The sequence below is a fragment of the Ranitomeya imitator genome, chromosome 7 (genome assembly GCF_032444005.1).
Source record: "Ranitomeya imitator isolate aRanImi1 chromosome 7, aRanImi1.pri, whole genome shotgun sequence".
NCBI lineage: Eukaryota > Metazoa > Chordata > Amphibia > Anura > Dendrobatidae > Ranitomeya > Ranitomeya imitator.
Genome location: NC_091288.1, coordinates 4,618,132 through 4,641,016, shown reverse-complemented (window position 1 = coordinate 4,641,016; position 22,885 = coordinate 4,618,132). Strand labels below are relative to the sequence as shown.

The following is a 22,885-nucleotide window of genomic DNA, read 5'->3' as shown; positions in this document are numbered from 1 at the left end:
TGACATGGCGTAGAATGTAAGCCCACGGGGGCCGGGTCCTCGCCCTTCTGTACCAGTCTGTCAATCTATATTTGTTTACTGTAAACGATATCCATCACCCTGTACGTAACCCCTTCTCATGTACAGCACCATGGAATTAATGGTGCTATATAAATAAATAATAATAATAATGGCGTCTGGTCGCAGACACCTCAGAGCACAGCACACATCTCAACTCCGGTCTTGCTGCTCAGTCCATAGAAGTCTATACTGGTTTGCCGTTATGGCTACCTAATGTCTGTGCATCATTTCAAACGGCTGTAACTGTGATGAACTTATCCTCTGCAGCAGAGGTCTTTTGTGGTCTCTCATTGCCTGGTGCAGTACTCATCAGAGCCAGTTTCCTCATAGTGATTGATGGATTTCCTGACTGCACTTGAGGACACCTTCAAGGTTCTAGCAGTTTTCCAGATCACAGACTGTCATGTGTTGCAGTAATGATGGACTGTGGCTTTCTTGTCATATTATGGGTTAGAGCAGTTGTGGAATCGGCTCAGCGCTGTGTGGAGCTGTGCACGGACACTGCACAACACCTAACGAGCAGAAACCCTGATAGACGGACAATGATCTCTGGACAAAGCGACAGTCATTGGAGCCATTTCAGACGACGACCTGATAAAGCTGCGGACAGAAGTCATCGGGGTGTAAAGCCATCATCAGTGTAATGGGGGCGCATGAGAAGTCTGAGGGGTGACACAATCTGGGTTGTGTCTAAAATATATATTTGTAGGCGATGTATGACCGGCAGTAAATCAGCATCTTTTCTTAGGCTGCAGCTCATCACAAAGGTCATAACCTTGAGCAAAGGTATCTTTCCTGGTCTCCGGGTCTCAGACCCCAGGGGGCCTTCCTGAGAACACACAGAATTGGAAACATTTCACACCTCTGATGTCTTTTACACTCCAAATGGGACCTAGTGCAGCCTGACAATTTCTATTTACTACGGGAAAGAAAAGCCAAGACCAGAACCTTTAGAAAAATACTGTATTCATGGGTAAAGTAGTCACGGTCCAGTCACAAACCAGGAATTAGAATATTAACATGAGGCTGGTGCAGAAATCTGATCTCCAGGCTGAATCTAGAACGTGGACAATACACAAAGAAAGTTGTTCACAGATTGAGGGGCAGCCAAGCTGATGTGATCCAGTCCATATTCCCCCCTCTCAAGGAGCAGAACCATCGGCCTGAATCTACATAGTGCACAATACAATAACCGAGAATGCCGCTGCATGCCATGTGAGGGGGAAGGTCTAACTTCTACACTACATGATCACACTTGTTGGGACCTGTAGTTCCCTCATGTCACAGTTTGGATAGCTGGATCACACGCGTTCATTAATTCTCTTTATCACAGGAGCTGACACTGCACATGTGTAATGATATCAGTCTCTGTAGGTTTTAGGCCATTTTGCAGCTCTGTACTGATACCGGTCCTGATGTTACAGGTGCTGGTGGTGTGAGATAATGGACCCAGTGGATACAGAGCAGTCATCAAATTCCTTTACTGGAAGGCCGCACACCAAAGGTGACATTGATGAGATGAAAGAGGTTTATGGTGATGATTCCCATCATATCATGTAGTCAAGAACCGGCATTAATTCACATTGGTGGTCGGACTCCGGTGCAAACACTCCAATTCCAGGGCGACCCCACTCTGCTATTGATGTGTGATCTCTGTATGATTGCTTGTACCTGACCAAATATAAGCTGATTGCGCGCGTAGAGGCCAAGAATGTATCAGATACACAGATACAGATACACACTCCTCTCTCAGCCAAAGAGGGTGCACAACTGAACTTTATTTTCAGAACAAAGGAAGATGCTACAAGCAGCAAATGGGGAGGTCGCACAACGTCTGAACAGCTGGTCACTTTATAATTGGTTCATGTCCAACTTCATTTCCAAATATGGTGTCTTGGTGTATTCCATTGCCTTCACTCCTGCATTCTAAAGATTCCTTCCAGGACAGTTGAAAGGACACAATCGCCATCTTGCTCCACCATATCTGAGCTGACTTATATAAGATTTAATAATTGATTTCATTAGCCATTCTCTCCTTCACAGATGAACACACCATCCAGCAAGTGGAGGTCGCCATTATGGAAATTCACTGCGTAACCATTCGCCACCTGGCCCAAAACCTCAAGATTAGTGTGGGGTCCATTCAAAAATTCCTCCAAGACCATCTTCACCTGCATAAGGTATCTGTTCGCTGGGTTCCCCGGCTGCTCACACCTTTCCAGAAGCAGGAACGAGTCGGATACTCTCAGGCTCGATTGACGATGGAGACCACAGACCGATCACACAGGATGAAAGCCGGGTCCATCACTGTGATCCTGAGACTAAAGTCCAGTCCATGCAATGGAAGCATCAAGGCTCATCTTCTCCAAAGAAAGCACGTGCCCAACCCTCGGCTGCAGGCAAGGTCACGCTCACAGTATTTCGGGACCATAACGGAGTAGTACTGATGCATTTCTTAGCAAAGGGTACTATGATCACTGGGGCATACTATGCTTCACTGCGACAGAAATTGGGGGAGGCCATCAGAACCAAGAGTCGTGGCATGCTCCCTCCCCAAAGACGATGCACCAGTTCACAACTCACTTGTTGCCTGAATATCAGCATGCTCCGGTGGCTGTGACACTCCACCGCGTCCCCTTATTCCCCCGACCTCGCACCATCAGACTTCCACCTCTTTCCAACAATGAAGTTATTTGTGAAGGGAAGCATTATTCTAAATGATGAGACTCAGATTTCCAGCATCACAGTGCGGCTTTTGGAGCAACCTGTCGACTTCTACAAGTGAGGTGTTTACAGTTAAGACATGGGAGACGTGCGCGTCCCCAGGTGGCTCCTATGTAGAGAGGGACTCTCCGTCCACAGGACGTGGGGCAGCGGGGTCTTTACTGAACGCCCCTCGTATATCGCTTATTAGGGCTTGGATCACATCCCTTTGTCACTGGTCTCCTGTATTCTGGAAATCCCCGTTCCTGTTGTGAAGAACCCTGCCACCTCTTACTCATTCTGGACTGAGAGCGCCATCTTCAGGAGGGTGTTCAGGCAGTGGCCATGTGTGCGTCCCCGGAAAACTCGTCACTAAGTGGATGGTCCTGCTATGTGTCGGGGTTACAGGGACGGGCACTGATGTGTGCGGATCTACGGAGGCAGCACAGGGGAAGAGGCACCTCGCACCCCGTCACCTCGCATCCCCTCACCTCGCCCCGTGGTTCGGCTTTTCCTATGTACTAGTAACGGACACTAGTAAATGACACTTAAGATAAATCCCCTTTTAATAATCCAGTTCTTTTTCTTGTTACCCGACACCCAAAACTCAGCAGATTCCAAACTGTGAACCCCGAAATGTCAGAGCAGCGCCCTCATATTGTTGGGGTGTGGGGAGTGCCCTATTATGGGATCCGCATCACAGTCTATGGAGAGACACAGCGTAGTGCAGACCCTGGGACACCATGTGTCTCGGTGCGTGGGGGTCTCTGTATGTCCGTTATCGCCACTCTCTACGGAGCCGCCCTGGACCAATATCAGCGGAGGCAGAAAGAGATGGCTCGGCCCTTACATGAGGCGCACCCTGTACCCCACATTGGTGGCATTCACCCCATTACATACCATGTGTCTGTGGCGTTACACCCGGGCGGGCGTCATGGTGGCACTTACCCTGCACAGCTGGCTGCTCTCAGGCTCCCCGTCCGCATCAATCAGCAAGTCCTGCTCCTTACTCTCCTCAACCGGGAAGCAGGGGGCCGCACCATTTTCCAGGGGCTCGGGCAGGAGGCTCTTTGGTTCCAGCCAGTTTATCGTCACCCCTGAGGGAAAAGGAATTTTGCACTTAGAGTCACTCATCATCCAGGCCGGGCACATAGACGGGCAAAGTCCTACAGTGAGCACCAGTCATGTGACATGGCGAGCGTAGTCTGAGCCCCGATAATCCGGGCAGTGTAGGAGAAGCCGCTGCCTCTCACAGCGGCGGGATGTGATCTCCGGCTCCGCAGCGCACACAGCACAATGCCCTCCCAGCAGGATTACCTGTCCAGATACTGAGAGAACCCGATACTGACGGGTAACGCGACACCACAGCCGAGCTACTCCATCGGAAACACAGACTGGAAAGTTGTATGGCTGCAGAAGATGGACACCAGCCCAGCACCGAGGGACCGAGGGTGCACATGGCCGGCGCACAGAAGATGTACACGGCTGAGCGCACCGAGGGTGTACACGGCCAGGCACACCGAGGGATAGGGGGTGCACACGGCCGGCGCACAGAAGATGTACACGGCTGAACGCACCGAGGGTGTACACGGCCAGGCACACCGGGGGACAGGGGATGCACACGGCCGGCGCACAGAAGATGTACACGGCTGAACGCACCGAGGGTGTACACGGCCAGGCACACCGAGGGACAGGGGATGCACACGGCCGGCGCACCGAAGATGTACACGGCTGAGCGCACCGAGGGTGTACACGGCCAGGCACACCGAGGGACTGGGGGTGCACACGGCCGGCGCACAGAAGATGTACACGGCCGGCGCACAGAAGATGTACACGGCTGAGCGCACCGAGGGTGTACACGGCCAGGCACACCGAGGGATAGGGGGTCCACACGGCCGGCGCACAGAAGATATACACGGCTGAGCGCACCGAGGGTGTACACGGCCAGGCACACCGGGGGACCGAGGATGCACACGGCCGGCGCACAGAAGATGTACATGGCTGAGGGCACCGAGGGTGTACACGGCCAGGCACACCGAGGGACTGGGGGTGCACACGGCCGGCGCACAGAAGATGTACACGGCTGAGCGCACCAAGGGTGTACATGGCCAGGCACACCGAGGGATAGGGGGTCCACACGGCCGGCGCACAGAAGATGTACACGGCTGAACGCACCGAGGGTGTACACGGCCAGGCACACCGGGGGACAGGGGATGCACACGGCCGGCGCACAGAAGATGTACACGGCCAGGCACACCGAGTGTACACGGCCGGGCGCACCGAGGGTGATTGTGTGTGCGCACTGGTCGGGGGGCAGAGATAATAAAGTGATTGTGTGGAGACACAGCATTGAATCTTAATTAACCAGACGTCTTTAACAAGCTAGGAAGAATAGACTGATCGATATTTTGACTTTTGAATTGATGTGTTTCTCTCTGGTTGGTCAAGAAAACTGATGTTTGCTTGTGTAAGCCTGAAATATTGCCATCTAAGTTGGCAATTTGTGGTGACAGACTGTGCTCTTATTCTGGATGACTAGTGATGTTTGATGATATGTTGATTACACATTGCCTAGGCCAGCTAGTTTGTTGACTTTCAAAAATGACTTGGTGAGAGTTAGGCCGGCGTCACACATGCGAGTTTTACGGACGTAAGAGCGCAGAAACTACGTCCGTAAAACTCGCAATAAATACGGCACAATTATTCTCTATGCCCCTGCTCCTATCTGCCGTATTTTACTGATCAGTATTATACGGCTTTCTACGGCCGTACAAATTCGCAGCATGCTGCGTTTGTCACCGTACTGCGCAAGAAATACGCCAATAAAAGTCTATGGAAGCGTGAAAAATACGGATTACACACGGACAAGTAGTGTGACTTGCGAGAAATACGCAGCGCTGTTAGAGAGAAAAGCCGGCAATTCAGTGCGGTGTACAGTAAAATCACACTGACAGCTTACAGTAGAATAGGTAGAATAAATGTGTACACATAGAATAGGTATATATATATATATATATATGTCAGTGAGACACATATATGTATATATATTAATATTTATTCCAGCGCTATACAGCTTGAAAGCCGGTAATTGAATTACCGGCTTTTTCTTTCTCCTTCCTAAAACCAGACATGATTTGAGACATGGTTACATACAGTAAACCATGTATTCTCTCCATTTTTTTTGCAGATTCCACACTACTAATGTCAGTAGTGTGTATCTGCAAAATTTGGCCGTTCTAGCTCTTAAAATAAAGTGTTAAATGGCGGAAAAAATTGGAGTGGGCTCCCGCGCAATTTTCTCCGCCAGAGTAGTAAAGCCAGTGACTGAGGGCAGATATTAATAGCCTGGAGAGGGTCCACGGTTATTGGCCCCCCCCTGGCTAAAAATATCTGCCCCCAGCCACCCCAGAAAAGGCACATCTGGAAGATGCGCCTATTCTGGCACTTGGCCACTCTCTTCCCATTCCCATGTAGCGGTGGGATATGGGGTAATGAAGGGTTAATGCCACCTTGCTATTGTAAGCTCCCAGGCTTTCTAGGAAAGTTCCCACGATCTATGAACAGCCAGCAGAGGGCGCCTCACCGCAAATGAAGCTAAATATAGATCATTGATCTATATTTAGACTCATTCCCCGGGGTTTTGCAGCGAGGAGTAGCATTGCATTAGCAAAGCTCCTTGCTGCAAAATGTTTTAACCCCTTCAGAAGGATTTACATCGTTGGACGTTACAGATCTGCGGAGGGTAAGTATATTGTTGGTTTATTATGTTTTTTCTTTCACAGAACGAGGGTCTTCAGTGACTGGATTGGGCGTAGAATAAAATACTCCAACAACCATTGTTTTTATTTCATTAAAATAATTTTAAATAATGTGTTTGTGTTTTATTTAACCCTTTACTACAATTGGATTAATAATGGATAGGTGTCATAATTGACGCCTCTTCATTAATAATTAGGCTTAATGTCACCTTACAATAGCAAGGTGGCATTAACCCTTCATTACCCCATATCCCACCGCTACACGGGAATGGGAAGAGAGTGGCCAAGTGCCAGAATAGGCGCATCTTCCAGATGTGCCTTTTCTGGGGTGGCTGGGGGCAGATATTTTTAGCCGGGGGGGGCCAATAACCATGGACCCTCTCCAGGCTATTAATATCTGCCCTCAGTCACTGGCTTTACTACTCTGGCGGAGAAAATTGCGCGGGAGCCCACACCAATTTTTTCCGCCACTTAACCCTTTATTTTAAGAGCTAGAACGGCCAAATTTTGCAGATACACACTACTGACATTAGTAGTGTGGAATCTGCAAAAAAAATGGAGAGAAGACATGGTTTACTGTATGTAAACCATGTCTCAAATCATGTCGGGTTTTAGGAAGGAGAAAGAAAAAGCCGGTAATTCAATTACCGGCTTTCAAGCTGTATAGCGCTGGAAAAAATATTAATATATATACATATATGTGTCCACTGACATATATATATATATATATATATATATATATATATATATATATATATATATATATATATATATAGACAGTATATATATACAGTGGGGCAAAAAAGTATTTAGTCAGTCAGCAATAGTGCAAGTTCCACCACTTAAAAAGATGAGAGGCGTCTGTAATTTACATCATAGGTAGACCTCAACTATGGGAGACAAACAGAAAAAAAATCCAGAAAATCACATTGTCTGTTTTTTTAACATTTTATTTGCATATTATGGTGGAAAATAAGTATTTGGTCAGAAACAAAATTTCATCTCAATACTTTGTAATATATCCTTTGTTGGCAATGACGGAGGTCAAACGTTTTCTGTAAGTCTTCACAAGGTTGCCACACACTGTTGTTGGTATGTTGGCCCATTCCTCCATGCAGATCTCCTCTAGAGCAGTGATGTTTTTGGCTTTTCGCTTGGCAACACGGACTTTCAACTCCCTCCAAAGGTTTTCTATAGGGTTGAGATCTGGAGACTGGCTAGGCCACTCCAGGACCTTGAAATGCTTCTTACGAAGCCACTCCTTCATTGCCCTGGCGGTGTGCTTTGGATCATTGTCATGTTGAAAGACCCAGCCACGTTTCATCTTCAATGCCCTTGCTGATGGAAGGAGGTTTGCACTCAAAATCTCACGATACATGGCCCCATTCATTCTTTCATGTACCCGGATCAGTCATCCTGGCCCCTTTGCAGAGAAACAGCCCCAAAGCATGATGTTTCCACCACCATGCTTTACAGTAGGTATGGTGTTTGATGGATGCAACTCAGTATTCTTTTTCCTCCAAATACGACAAGTTGTGTTTCTACCAAACAGTTCCAGTTTGGTTTCATCAGACCATAGGACATTCTCCCAAAACACCTCTGGATCATCCAAAGGCTCTCTAGAAAACTTCAGACGGGCCCGGACATGTACTGGCTTAAGCAGTGGGACACGTCTGGCACTGCAGGATCTGAGTCCATGGTGGCGTAGTGTGTTACTTATGGTAGGCCTTGTTACATTGGTCCCAGCTCTCTGCAGTTCATTCACTAGGTCCTCCCGTGTAGTTCTGGGATTTTTGCTCACCGTTCTTGTGATCATTCTGACCCCACGGGGTGGGATTTTGCGTGGAGCCCCAGATCGAGGGAGATTATCAGTGGTCTTGTATGTCTTCCATTTTCTAATTATTGGTCCCACTGTTGATTTCTTCACTCCAAGCTGGTTGGCTATTGCAGATTCAGTCTTCCCAGCCTGGTGCAGGGCTACAATTTTGTTTCTGGTGTCCTTTGACAGCTCTTTGGTCTTCACCATAGTGGAGTTTGGAGTCAGACTGTTTGAGGGTGTGCACAGGTGTCTTTTTATACTGATAACAAGTTTAAACAGGTGCCATTACTACAGGTAATGAGTGGAGGAAAGAGGAGACTCTTAAAGAAGAAGTTACAGGTCTGTGAGAGCCAGAAATCTTGATTGTTTGTTTCTGACCAAATACTTATTCTCCACCATAATATGCAAATAAAATGTTAAAAAAACAGACAATGTGATTTTCTGGATTTTTTTTTCTCAGTTTGTCTCCCATAGTTGAGGTCTACCTATGATGTAAATTACAGACACCTCTCATCTTTTTAAGTGGTGGAACTTGCACTATTGCTGACTGACTAAATACTTTTTTGCCCCACTGTATATATTTTTTTTTCTTTTTGGGACACATGGATCATTTCTATAGCGGTATGTTGGTTTTGCAAGCCTGCGAGAAAACCACGCAGTACGGATGCCATACGGATTACATACGGAGGATGCCATGCGCAAAAAACGCTGACACACCCTGCCTACGGAGGAGCTACGGACCACTATTTTCGGGACTTTTCAGCGTATTACGGCCGTAATATACGGACCGTATTGTTTTACGCTGTGTGTGACGCCGGCCTTAGACAGAAATTCAGCCAAGACATCCAAAAAACCACAGACAGGACAGCAGCTAAGACATCATGGTTCCATCATGAGGGACACGGATTTATGATTCTACAGGATGCCGTCTTAGGGAACTTCAGCCCCAGCTGGAAGAATACAGATCTGCTCCATTGACCATCACAAATCCATGAATACATTTGGAGAAAGCCAGGATTGGGACCCTCCGGTCACCTGGCCTTGTACCTTGTGTGGACTGTCATCTCCCTATGCTTGTCGTTACCTCCTCTCTCTGTGTATCACAGGTGGGGCAGTCGGCCTTGGGAGCTCTGATGTAACAGCTGCCATTATCCCGGCGGGTCAGCCGAAGGGTGAAACTGTAATCTGCACCATCTTGGGGTAATTACTGGGATTGTTCTATGTGTTATCTGATTTGTGGTTCTTATTATTTCCACACTGTTTTACCCTCACCCTGTGTTGTCGCAGTAGCATTATACCCGCAGTAAAAAGAAAGTGGGCATGCGGTGGAAAAATCCCTAGGCCACGCGGTTTCGGCTAGCGGACTGGGACACTCACCGACGCCCCATTTCTCCCCAGGGTGCAATGGTCGGGGGCAGAGATGACGCAGCTCACACGATCAGCGATGCCAAGGTGAGTGGTTCGGAGCGTGTCACCCAGGGGCGGCAGTGACCTGTCCTCACCCTCGGCTTTGGTTACAGTCAGGCGGCTGCGAGCTCTCGGGATAAATTATTCACACGTCTCATTCTTATGTTTGAGGCCTAAGAGCCGCGGCCGCTCCCGTTAACAATTCATGGCGGGGCTCGCTGAAAATACCAGGAGGCCGCACATGGGGCGACGGGCACTGATGCCAGGACAGAGGGCACAGTACGGCAGTGATGACCGCTGCACATTATACCATTACACTATCTGATCACGACAGCCCGCCATGAAATAGACCGGCGGGCGTCACAACCCCCCATCCTGCCACAGTTTTGCCCATTTTGGAAGGTGGCATAAAAACGATAAAAATCAAAGCTTTTTTGTGTTGCGCAAACATTTTGCAAATGTTTTAAATGATTTATGCCAAAGTTCTGGGTTTTCACTCTGATGAATCGGACCAGTGGTCTGTGAAGACGGTGGGCACTCACCAGGGTGCAGAATGCTCTTCTGCAGAGCTGCGTGCTGCTGGTACAACATGTGTAAACAGTCGTTCAGGCAGTTCATGGTTGCCATTGACGTGGCCTTCAGCATGAGCAGATCCTGGTCCAGAGCGCTGAAGTGACCGCTGGATGGAAGTCCTTCAATACTGCGCATTAACTCCCTCTGCTGAGTCTCCGCCCGGGACATCATCTACGGAAACAGAAAGGGGCGAACAAGTGTGTGGCCCCAGAGACATCGCATTACTTATCCTGTATTATCCCCCGGAGCTGCACTCACTATTCTGCTGGTGCAGTCACTGTGTACATACATTACATTACTGATCCGGAGTTACCTCCTGTATTATACTCCAGAGCTGTACTCACTATTCTGCTGGTGCAGTCACTGTGTACATACATTACATTACTGATCCTGAGTTACCTCCTGTATTATACCCCAGAGCTGCACTCACTATTCTGCTGGTGCAGTCACTGTGTACATACATTACATTACTGATCCTGAGTTACCTCCTGTATTATACTCCAGAGCTGCACTCACTATTCTGCTGGTGCAGTCACTGTGTACATACATTACTGATCCTGAGTTACCTCCTGTATTATACCCCAGAGCTGTACTCACTATTCTGCTGGTGCAGTCACTGTGTACATACATTACATTACTGATCCTGAGTTACCTCCTGTATTATACTCCAGAGCTGTACTCACTATTCTGCTGGTGCAGTCACTGTGTACATACATTACATTACTGATCCTGAGTTACATCCTGTATTATACCCCAGAGCTGCACTCACTATTCTGCTGGTGCAGTCACTGTGTACATACATTACATTACTGATCCTGAGTTACATCCTGTATTATACCCCAGAGCTGCACTCACTATTCTGCTGGTGCAGTCACTGTGTACATACATTACATTACTGATCCTGAGTTACCTCCTGTATTATACCCCAGAGCTGCACTCACTATTCTGCTGGTGCAGTCACTGTATACATACATTACTGATCCTGAGTTACATCCTGTATTATACCCCAGAGCTGCACTCACTATTCTGCTGGTGCAGTCACTGTGTACATACATTACATTACTGATCCTGAGTTACCTCCTGTATTATACCCCAGAGCTGCACTCACTATTCTGCTGGTGCAGTCACTGTGTACATACATTACATTACTGATCCTGAGTTACCCCCTGTATTATACCCAAGAGCTGCACTCACTATTCTGCTGGTGCAGTCACTGTGTACATACATTACATTACTGATCCTGAGTTACCTCCTGTATTATACCCCAGAGCTGCACTCACTATTCTGCTGGTGCAGTCACTGTGTACATACATTACATTACTGATCCTGAGTTACCTCCTGTATTATACTCCAGAGCTGCACTCACTATTCTGCTGGTGCAGTCACTGTGTACATACATTACTGATCCTGAGTTACATCCTGTATTATACCCCAGAGCTGCACTCACTATTCTGCTGGTGCAGTCACTGTGTACATACATTACATTACTGATCCTGAGTTACCTCCTGTATTATACCCCAGAGCTGCACTCACTATTCTGCTGGTGCAGTCACTGTGTACATACATTACATTACTGATCCTGAGTTACCTCCTGTATTATACTCCAGAGCTGCACTCACTATTCTGCTGGTGCAGTCACTGTGTACATACATTACTGATCCTGAGTTACCTCCTGTATTATACCCCAGAGCTGTACTCACTATTCTGCTGGTGCAGTCACTGTGTACATACATTACATTACTGATCCTGAGTTACCTCCTGTATTATACTCCAGAGCTGTACTCACTATTCTGCTGGTGCAGTCACTGTGTACATACATTACATTACTGATCCTGAGTTACATCCTGTATTATACCCCAGAGCTGCACTCACTATTCTGCTGGTGCAGTCACTGTGTACATACATTACATTACTGATCCTGAGTTACATCCTGTATTATACCCCAGAGCTGCACTCACTATTCTGCTGGTGCAGTCACTGTGTACATACATTACATTACTGATCCTGAGTTACCTCCTGTATTATACCCCAGAGCTGCACTCACTATTCTGCTGGTGCAGTCACTGTATACATACATTACTGATCCTGAGTTACATCCTGTATTATACCCCAGAGCTGCACTCACTATTCTGCTGGTGCAGTCACTGTGTACATACATTACATTACTGATCCTGAGTTACCTCCTGTATTATACCCCAGAGCTGCACTCACTATTCTGCTGGTGCAGTCACTGTGTACATACATTACATTACTGAGGAACAAAATAGAAGAGAAAATCCAGCTTCCAAAAATATCCAATTTATTAAAGTTAAAATCCAAGGTCCAAAAACATGGTTCACAGGAGAGGAGATAGCAGCATGCTACGCGTTTCGAACACTAGGTTCTTTTTCAAAGCTGCCTACTATGCACCAGAATGAGGTTTAAATAGCAACTGTGACCAATCACAGTGAATTAATCCACACCTGATACATCAGTAATTATATACAATAAAAACGCAATAATATTGCAAAAGAGAAAAACAAAGAAAATATATAATACAGACATATAAAAAACATATAATATAACTAAACAGCATTGATCTCTCAGTAATGAAACATGATTTCCTTGCGAGCATTTAAACCCATGGGATAGCAAGTGTTAAGGCAAAACATCCAGTAGGCTTCACGCGTCATTAAGCGTCTTTTCAGATCTCCTCCTCTGGCTGTTATCAGAAGCTTTTCAATGCCGACAACCCGAAGGAATGCAGTATCTCTTTGATGACTGATAATAAAATGCTTAGAGGCGTGAGACATAGAGCGATTATTATTAGTAGAAACAACAATGTCAGTGATATGTTCAGAAATACGCGTCTTTAACATGCGAGTAGTGCAACCTATATAACTTAAATTACATTTAATGCATGTTATCATATAAACTACATTCTTACTATTGCAGTTAATAAATTGCTGAATGTTGTGTTCTTGTCTGTTACTACTATCAGTAAAGGAATGCATAACAATGGAATGCGCACATGTGCGACATTTAGAAGCACCACAATGATAAAAGCCTTTATGATGTAACCATGTGTGGGAGACCTTGCTAGATTTAAATAGGCTGGGTGAAAGAATATCAGACAAAGTGGTAGCCTTTTTTGCAATCACCTGACAGCCTGAAGACAGAATTTTGGAGAGAATCTCATCCTCATAAAGAATAGGAATGTTTTTCAAAATAAGAGATTTGATGTTATTGTATTGAGGACTGTATTTAATGGAGCAGAAATTTTTTTGGTTTTGATGCAATTTACTCTTATTTTTAGATAACAGCATGTCACTGCGTTTTTTATGTTGTACTATATTTTTGGCTCTATCCAGAGACCAATTAGAGTAGCCTCTTTTTTCTAATTTTTTACAACACAAATCAGTCTCTTGCTTTAAAATGCTAGCATCACTACAATTTCTGGTTATTCTAGTCAGCTCACCCACTGGTATAGACTTTATTGTATGTCCAGGATGACTGCTGGACGCATGTAAAATACTATTACCAGATAAAGCTTTATGAAATGTGGAAGTGGCAATACCAGAGCCAACAGTACTATGCAGCATCAAGTCCAAAAAGGAAATCATGTGTGAATTATGGCTGCATGTAAAACAAAGATTAAATTCATTAGAATTGAGATAACTGAGGAACTCCGGTATGGTAGATTCATCGCCACTCCATATGAGGAGCAAATCATCGATATATCTACCATACCAGAATATGTCCATCAAAAATGGGTTACGATCCGAATAAAGAAATAATATATGTCCAGCAAGAAACTCACAAAGGTAATTTAAATTGGAAGCAGCGCAGAGCTCTCCATGAAATTAAAAAAATGGACGAGATCACTATAAAAAAGGCAGACAAAGGTGGCCTAATTGTGGTGATGGACACATTGGTCTACAAAGAACAAATGAATGATCTCCTAAATGACAGCACCACGTATAGAAAATTACTCTCAGATCCTACATCTTCTTACAAAAAGGAATTGTTCAGTTTGATTGATGATGGTGCAGCTCTGGGTGTTCTTACTAGAACACATGCTGAATACCTAAAGGTTGATTGCCCCATTATACCTACAATATATGGCTTACCCAAGGTACATAAAGGTGTTACACCTCCACCAATGCGCCCTATATTATCAGGGATGGGCTCTCTAACAGAACATCTTAGTCAATGGGTAGATTCCCTCTTACAGCCATTGGTTACGAGAGTTCCAGGATTCTTGAGAGATTCGAGAGATGTTTTACATCAGCTCTCTAATATTGTATGGTGTGATGGATTTCAATGGATAAGTTGTGATGTCATCTCTCTGTACACCTGCATTCCACAAAATATTGTTATTCAAGCACTTGAATTTCATTTGCATAAGTACAGTAATTACACCATTGATTTGTGCAATTATATCTTGCAGGTTATTGTTTTTTTAATGACTCACAATTATTTTTTCTTTGATCAGCAGTTTTTTCTCCAATGTAAAGGAGTTTCTATGGGAGGCAAACATTCACCATCCGTTGCTAATTTGGTAATGTCATATTGGGAGGAATTATTTCTTTATTCGGATCGTAATCCATTTTTGATGGACATATTCTGGTATGGTAGATATATCGATGATTTGCTCCTCATATGGAGTGGCGATGAATCTACCATACCGGAGTTCCTCAGTTATCTCAATTCTAATGAATTTAATCTTTGTTTTACATGCAGCCATAATTCACACATGATTTCCTTTTTGGACTTGATGCTGCATAGTACTGTTGGCTCTGGTATTGCCACTTCCACATTTCATAAAGCTTTATCTGGTAATAGTATTTTACATGCGTCCAGCAGTCATCCTGGACATACAATAAAGTCTATACCAGTGGGTGAGCTGACTAGAATAACCAGAAATTGTAGTGATGCTAGCATTTTAAAGCAAGAGACTGATTTGTGTTGTAAAAAATTAGAAAAAAGAGGCTACTCTAATTGGTCTCTGGATAGAGCCAAAAATATAGTACAACATAAAAAACGCAGTGACATGCTGTTATCTAAAAATAAGAGTAAATTGCATCAAAACCAAAAAAATTTCTGCTCCATTAAATACAGTCCTCAATACAATAACATCAAATCTCTTATTTTGAAAAACATTCCTATTCTTTATGAGGATGAGATTCTCTCCAAAATTCTGTCTTCAGGCTGTCAGGTGATTGCAAAAAAGGCTACCACTTTGTCTGATATTCTTTCACCCAGCCTATTTAAATCTAGCAAGGTCTCCCACACATGGTTACATCATAAAGGCTTTTATCATTGTGGTGCTTCTAAATGTCGCACATGTGCGCATTCCATTGTTATGCATTCCTTTACTGATAGTAGTAACAGACAAGAACACAACATTCAGCAATTTATTAACTGCAATAGTAAGAATGTAGTTTATATGATAACATGCATTAAATGTAATTTAAGTTATATAGGTTGCACTACTCGCATGTTAAAGACGCGTATTTCTGAACATATCACTGACATTGTTGTTTCTACTAATAATAATCGCTCTATGTCTCACGCCTCTAAGCATTTTATTATCAGTCATCAAAGAGATACTGCATTCCTTCGGGTTGTCGGCATTGAAAAGCTTCTGATAACAGCCAGAGGAGGAGATCTGAAAAGACGCTTAATGACGCGTGAAGCCTACTGGATGTTTTGCCTTAACACTTGCTATCCCATGGGTTTAAATGCTCGCAAGGAAATCATGTTTCATTACTGAGAGATCAATGCTGTTTAGTTATATTATATGTTTTTTATATGTCTGTATTATATATTTTCTTTGTTTTTCTCTTTTGCAATATTATTGCGTTTTTATTGTATATAATTACTGATGTATCAGGTGTGGATTAATTCACTGTGATTGGTCACAGTTGCTATTTAAACCTCATTCTGGTGCATAGTAGGCAGCTTTGAAAAAGAACCTAGTGTTCGAAACGCGTAGCATGCTGCTATCTCCTCTCTTGTGAACCATGTTTTTGGACCTTGGATTTTAACTTTAATAAATTGGATATTTTTGGAAGCTGGATTTTCTCTTCTATTTTGTTCTATTGTTTCACGTGAAGACTGCACGGCATCCGGGCTTCCCCCACAACAAATGCCTAGTAGGTGAGCTGGTTTCTCTCCATTTTTTTTTTTTTTCCTTTTGTATTACATTACTGATCCTGAGTTACCTCCTGTGTTATACCCCAGAGCTGCACTCACTATTCTGCTGGTGCAGTCACTGTGTACATACATTACATTACTGATCCTGAGTTACATCCTGTATTATACCCCAGAGCTGCACTCACTATTCTGCTGGTGCAGTCACTGTGTACATACATTACTGATCCTGAGTTACCTCCTGTATTATACTCCAGAGCTGCACTCACTATTCTGCTGGTGCAGTCACTGTGTACATACATTACTGATCCTGAGTTACATCCTGTATTATACCCCAGAGCTGCACTCACTATTCTGCTGGTACAGTCACTGTGTACATACATTACATTACTGATCCTGAGTTACCTCCTGTATTATACTCCAGAGCTGCACTCACTATTCTGCTGGTGCAGTCACTGTGTACATACATTACTGATCCTGAGTTACATCCTGTATTATACCCCAGAGCTGCGCTCACTATTCTGCTGGTGCAGTCACTGTGTACATACTTTACTGATCCTGAGTTACATCCTGTATTATACCCCAGAGCTGCACTCACTATTCTGCTGGTGCAGTCACTGTGTACATACATTACATTACTGTTCCTGAGTTACATCCTGTATTATACTCCAGAGCTGGACTCACTATTCTGCTGGTGCAGTCACTGTGTACATACATTACATTACTGATCCTGAGTTACATCCTGTATTATACTCCAGAGCTGCACTCACTATTCTGCTGGTGCAGTCACTGTGTACATACATTACATTACTGATCCTGAGTTACATCCTGTATTATACCCCAGAGCTGCACTCATTATTCTGCTGGTGCAGTCACTGTGTACATACATTACATTACTGATCCTGAGTTACATCCTGTATTATACTCCAGAGCTGCACTCACTATTCTGCTGGTGCAGTCACTGTGTACATACATTACATTACTGATCCTGAGTTACATCCTGTATTATACCCCAGAGCTGCACTCATTATTCTGCTGGTGCAGTCACTGTGTACATACATTACATTACTGATCCTGAGTTACATCCTGTATTATACTCCAGAGCTGCACTCACTATTCTGCTGGTGCAGTCACTGTGTACATACATTACATTACTGATCCTGAGTTACATCCTGTATTATACTCCAGAGCTGCACTCACTATTCTGCTGGTGCAGTCACTGTGTACATACATTACATTACTGATCCTGAGTTACATCCTGTATTATACCCCAGAGCTGCACTCACTATTCTGCTGGTGCAGTCACTGTGTACATACATTACTGATCCTGAGTTACATCCTGTATTATACCCCAGAGCTGCACTCATTATTCTGCTGGTGCAGTCACTGTGTACATACATTACTGATCCTGAGTTACCTCCTGTATTATACCCCAGAGCTGCACTCACTATTCTGCTGGTGCAGTCACTGTGTACATATATTACATTACTGATCCTGAGTTACATCCTGTATTATACCCCAGAGCTGCACTCACTATTCTGCTGGTGCAGTCACTGTGTACATACATTACTGATCCTGAGTTACATCCTGTATTATACCCCAGAGCTGCACTCATTATTCTGCTGGTGCAGTCACTGTGGACATACATTACATTACTGATCCTGAGTAACCTCCTGTATTATACCCCAGAGCTGCACTCAATATTCTGCTGGTGCAGTCACTGTGTACATACATTACATTACTGATCCTGAGTTACCTCCTGTATTATACTCCAGAGCTGCACTCACTATTCTGCTGGTGCAGTCACAGTGTACATACATTACATTACTGATCCTGAGTTACATCCTGTATTATACCCCAGAGCTGCACTCACTATTCTGCTGGTGCAGTCACTGTGTACATACATTACTGATCCTGAGTTACATCCTGTATTATACCCCAGAGCTGCAGTCACTATTCTGCTGATGCAGTCACTGTGTACATACATTACATTACTGATCCTGAGTTACATCCTGTATTATACTCCAGAGCTGCACTCACTATTCTGCTGGTGCAGTCACTGTGTACATACATTACATTACTGATCCTGAGTTACATCCTGTATTATACCCCAGAGCTGCACTCACTATTCTGCTGGTGCACTCACTGTGTACATACATTACATTACTGATCCTGAGTTACATCCTGTATTATACCCCAGAGCTGCACTCACTATTCTGCTGGTGCAGTCACTGTGTGCATACATTACTGATCCTGAGTTACATCCTGTATTATACCCCAGAGCTGCACTCACTATTCTGCTGGTGCAGTCACTGTGTACATACATTACTGATCCTGTACTTCAGAGCTGGAATCACACAGCAGTCTCGGCATCTTATGAGGTGTCCTGTACAGCAGCCTCTTCTCCCACATGACAGGAGCTGATGCTTGCTGACCGTTTCCATTAACCCCTAGCAGTGTGGTGTGTCACACTGGACCCGGTGTTGCTCTTCGCACGGGGCGAGCTCGGGGTCACTCCTGTGTATTTCCGGTCACAGTGAGGCCTCTGTAGGACGCAGCCGCCGGCACCTGCCGCACGCTTCTAGGTCAGCACGGGCAGTGTCAGGTTACGGCATCACTCAGCGCGGCCGCGGGCATCGGCCCCATCACTTCTACATTACACATTTTCCGTGCACTTTGTAAAGTATCTGCCGACGAGATACTGTGACGGCGCTCCGGCTACAGGAAGGGGACGCCAGGGGGGATTCATCACCGGCCGAGACCCCTCTCCTGCTGCCATGGCCCCCCATGAAGTCTTAAAGGGACAGCGTACTATACTTTTGGTTTTAACTAATCGCAGTCGTTTTTTATAAGAAGTTTTGTATCATTTGTCTCCTCCGGCCTCTGTACCAATAGCTGCAGAGTGAGTCACCTGAGAACCTGTCAGCGAGCTCGGTCTGACGAGGACTTGGCGACCACGAGGGTCCGGGTCTCCTCTGGTGTCACATCCCGAGGGCCCAGGAGGCCGGGTCACACCAGTGGAGACTATGGCTGGACGTGTCTATAACGTGGTCAGGAGAAACGCGGTCAGTCCGGGGACTGTGGTCTGTACACAGACGTGAAATACGCTAGTGTGAACGCGGCCAGAGGCACGGAGATAACATAGAAGCTCCCATAAGACTGCGCTCACCGACCGTTCTCAGTGTCCTCGTTCTGCAGACAGCAATGAGCAGAAGGCTGTAAAGCCACAGAGAAAGGCGTCTGCATGGTCTAACTACTGATCCCCCACAGGTCAGACCACCACTCCGCACCAGTCAGACCACCGCTCCGCACCGGTCAGACCACCGCTCCCCACAGGTCAGACCACCACTCCGCACCAGTCAGACCACCGCTCCGCACCGGTCAGACCACCGCTCCCCACAGGTCAGACCACCGCTCCCCACAGGTCAGACCACCGCTCCGCACCGGTCAGACCACCACTCCCCACAGGTCAGACCACCGCTCCCCACAGGTCAGACCACCGCTCCGCACCGGTCAGACCACCGCACCCCACAGGTCAGACCACCGCTCCGCACAGGTCAGACCACCGCTCCACACACGTCAGACCACCGCTCCCCACAGGTCAGACCACCGCTCCGCAGCGGTCAGACCACCGCTCAGACCTCCGCTCCGCACAGGGACCCCAAGCCCTCAGCCCCCCCGGACAATCACTGTGGCTGCACACTCACCTCCCGCACTTCCCCCAGGTGGTCCGGTGGGAGCATCGCAGCTTTCCTGCTGGCAGGCACTGCGCGGTGGTGGCCAATGCTGAAGAACGACGACGCATTTTGGCTGGGCCGGCGCTGAGTCCCGGGGGAGCTGCCACTGCCCTGAGACGCCAGCGAGAAGCTGCGAGACTTCAGCGGAGGATTGTTCTGCAGAAGAGGGAAAATGGGGCGTGACCAGACGGGGCATGACCGGAGGGGGTGCCCCCAGGTACGACTCCACCCCCACGTCATACCGCCCTCCACAGGTATGACCCCACCCTGACCTCACTCTGCCCCCAGGTATAACCCCGCCCTGACCTCACACTGTCCCAGGTATGACCCCACTCTCACCTCACACTGCCCCAGGTATGACCCCACTCTCACCTCACACTGCCCCCAGGTATAACCCCGCCCCCAGGTATGACCCCGCCCTGACCTCACACTGCCCCCAGGTATAACCCCGCCCCCAGGTATGACCCCACCCTGACCTCACACTGCCCCAGGTATAACCCCGCCCTGACCTCACACTGTCCCAGGTATGACCCCACCCTGCCCCCGGGTATAACCCCGCCCTGACCTCACACTGCCCCCAGGTATAACCCCGCCCCCAGGTACGACCCCACCCTGACCTCACACTGCCCCCAGGTATAACCCCGCCGCCAGGTATGACCCCACCCTGACCTCACACTGCCCCAGGTATAACCCCGCCCTGACCTCACACTGTCTCAGGTATGACCCCGCCCTGGCCTCACATTGCCCCCAGGTATGACCCCGCCCTGACCTCACACTGCCCCCAGGTATAACCACGCCCCCAGGTATGACCCCACCCCAACCTCATACCGCCCCCAGGTATGACCCCGCCTCACCTTGCCGATGGCTTCGGTGTGGTGCTGGGTGCAGATCTGCAGGCGGCTCACCCAGTGCTGACGCTCTTTGGTGTCGGAGGCTGGCAGAACACAATGCACAGGAGGGTAAGGAGGACGCTCTGCGGGCACAGGCTCCTGCTATGCCCCCCACATTCACCCCTCACCTCTCAGCTTGTACAGCTCTCCACTAGCAGCATTGACGCTGAAGGTGTGGGAGTCTTCGTCACTGGGGGAGATGACGGCCCCCGCCAGCTGCACCGTCCCCCGCGGCTTCTGGGTTTTCGATTGCTCATTCACAAAGTATTCCAGCAGGCCGGCCTCATTGTTCAGGACAAAGAACCTGCAGACGGGAGAAGAGGAGCGACACCTTGAGGCGAGGAGGACGGCACCGCCCAGAGGCGGGACAGAGTCATTACAGGTGTCCTCACGGCCACCACCTACCTGAACTGCCAGCCGGTCACCAGGTTGGTGTACTTCATCAGGTAGCCGCAGATGTTCTCCATGTGGTCGCTGTGGGGAGAGCAGAGGACGCGAGTCACAGCTATGACCCCAACATTCCCCGACACCATGGACAAGGCCCAGCGACTAGCCCACCAGGGCCCCCGCCTGCACCGAGCATTGGCCCCTATAGCCATCGCCTCAATACTGGGGTCATCATTCCTCCAGACAGACATGTGTGCTGCACAGGGGGCGCCGCGGCCAGTCCGGACCCACAGTCCCGTCACAGTGATCGACTTGTCACCAGCCACTTTCTTGGCCAATGATGGGGCAACACTGGGGCAATAACCCACCTGACTGTGAGGAGATGTATGGCGGTGCCCACCTCTACAACACGCGGAACTAATACTGGTGCTCCCCAGTGACCCACCATACCCCTACAGACCCACGGTCTCCATCCTGAGTCCTATAGGTGCTGTGTGGCCGGAGATCAGATGGTCACGACTCGGAGCCACCTGTAGGACCCTCCGCTAACAGGACGATCCCCCTCGTATTCCCGCAGTCATGGCCGCCGGATGTCTCACTTCAGGACTTTGCGGAACGTCACACTATTACTCCGCAGCTCTGGCCCTCATGGACAATGAAACCTACAATTATATATTTCTGCAGCTCATGACAAACGTGCGACAATTTATAGGATCGGGAGAGAAAAAGAGAAAGGAAAAAAGAGAAAGGAAAGTCGCTAAAAACAACCACAAACTACACGGCCGGAATCCACGCAGTGGTCTCCAACGTGTCACCGTTCTTATGGACCAACCTTGTCCTGCTCACAGCTGAGGGTCTGCTGCAATTGCATCCAGATAACAGTGACCAGCAATTGTCAGCTTTTGTAAGCCAAGCCCCCGATAACGTCACAGACCCTCAACACTGTGGTGATGGGCAAGAGCACAAGGCGAGCAGACACAGGCGGACCCCTCACAGCCGCACGCTCTATCTGCCCCGATACACTGTAACAACCCTGCATGTAAACATCCCCATGTTCTTGGGTGACCCCGGCACTTCCCGAGCAGAAGTTTCCAACAAACGCCGAGAACATTCGGAGAATCCACATTCACTTCCCCTTCAGAGAAAGTTAAATATTAACCCTGCGTCGGCCTCGCTCCCGGGGTCACACAATGCACCTCCAGTCTGTAAACCACGGACAACAGCGACAAGTCACGCGACCATACTAAAGGTCATGTGACTGCGGCCCGGCATTCAGGAGCGTTACCTATGACTGCGGTGAGGAGCGCGCTGCGAGGTCACTTGTGAACGGGAAGTGGGTCACTCCGAGCGTCCACGCCGTGCCTATACATCGCTCCGAGCGTCCACGCCGTGCCTATACATCGCTCCGAGCGTCCA

The 22,885-nt window shown here is 47.3% G+C and overlaps 1 protein-coding gene across 1 annotated transcript in view; it reads right to left on the bottom strand.

Annotated features, from left to right (window-relative positions):
• Positions 1-22,885, bottom strand: part of OSBPL11 (oxysterol binding protein like 11) — a 51,826-nt gene that overhangs the window by 26,378 nt on the left and 2,563 nt on the right. Inside the window, exons 2-7 of the mRNA XM_069732579.1 lie at positions 21,488-21,556; positions 21,211-21,386; positions 21,047-21,126; positions 20,163-20,348; positions 10,290-10,491; positions 3,712-3,860 (exon numbers count right to left, since the gene is read on the bottom strand). Coding sequence (XP_069588680.1) covers positions 3,712-3,860; positions 10,290-10,491; positions 20,163-20,348; positions 21,047-21,126; positions 21,211-21,386; positions 21,488-21,556 — 862 coding nt within the window. The remainder of the gene's footprint in view (positions 1-3,711; positions 3,861-10,289; positions 10,492-20,162; positions 20,349-21,046; positions 21,127-21,210; positions 21,387-21,487; positions 21,557-22,885) is intronic.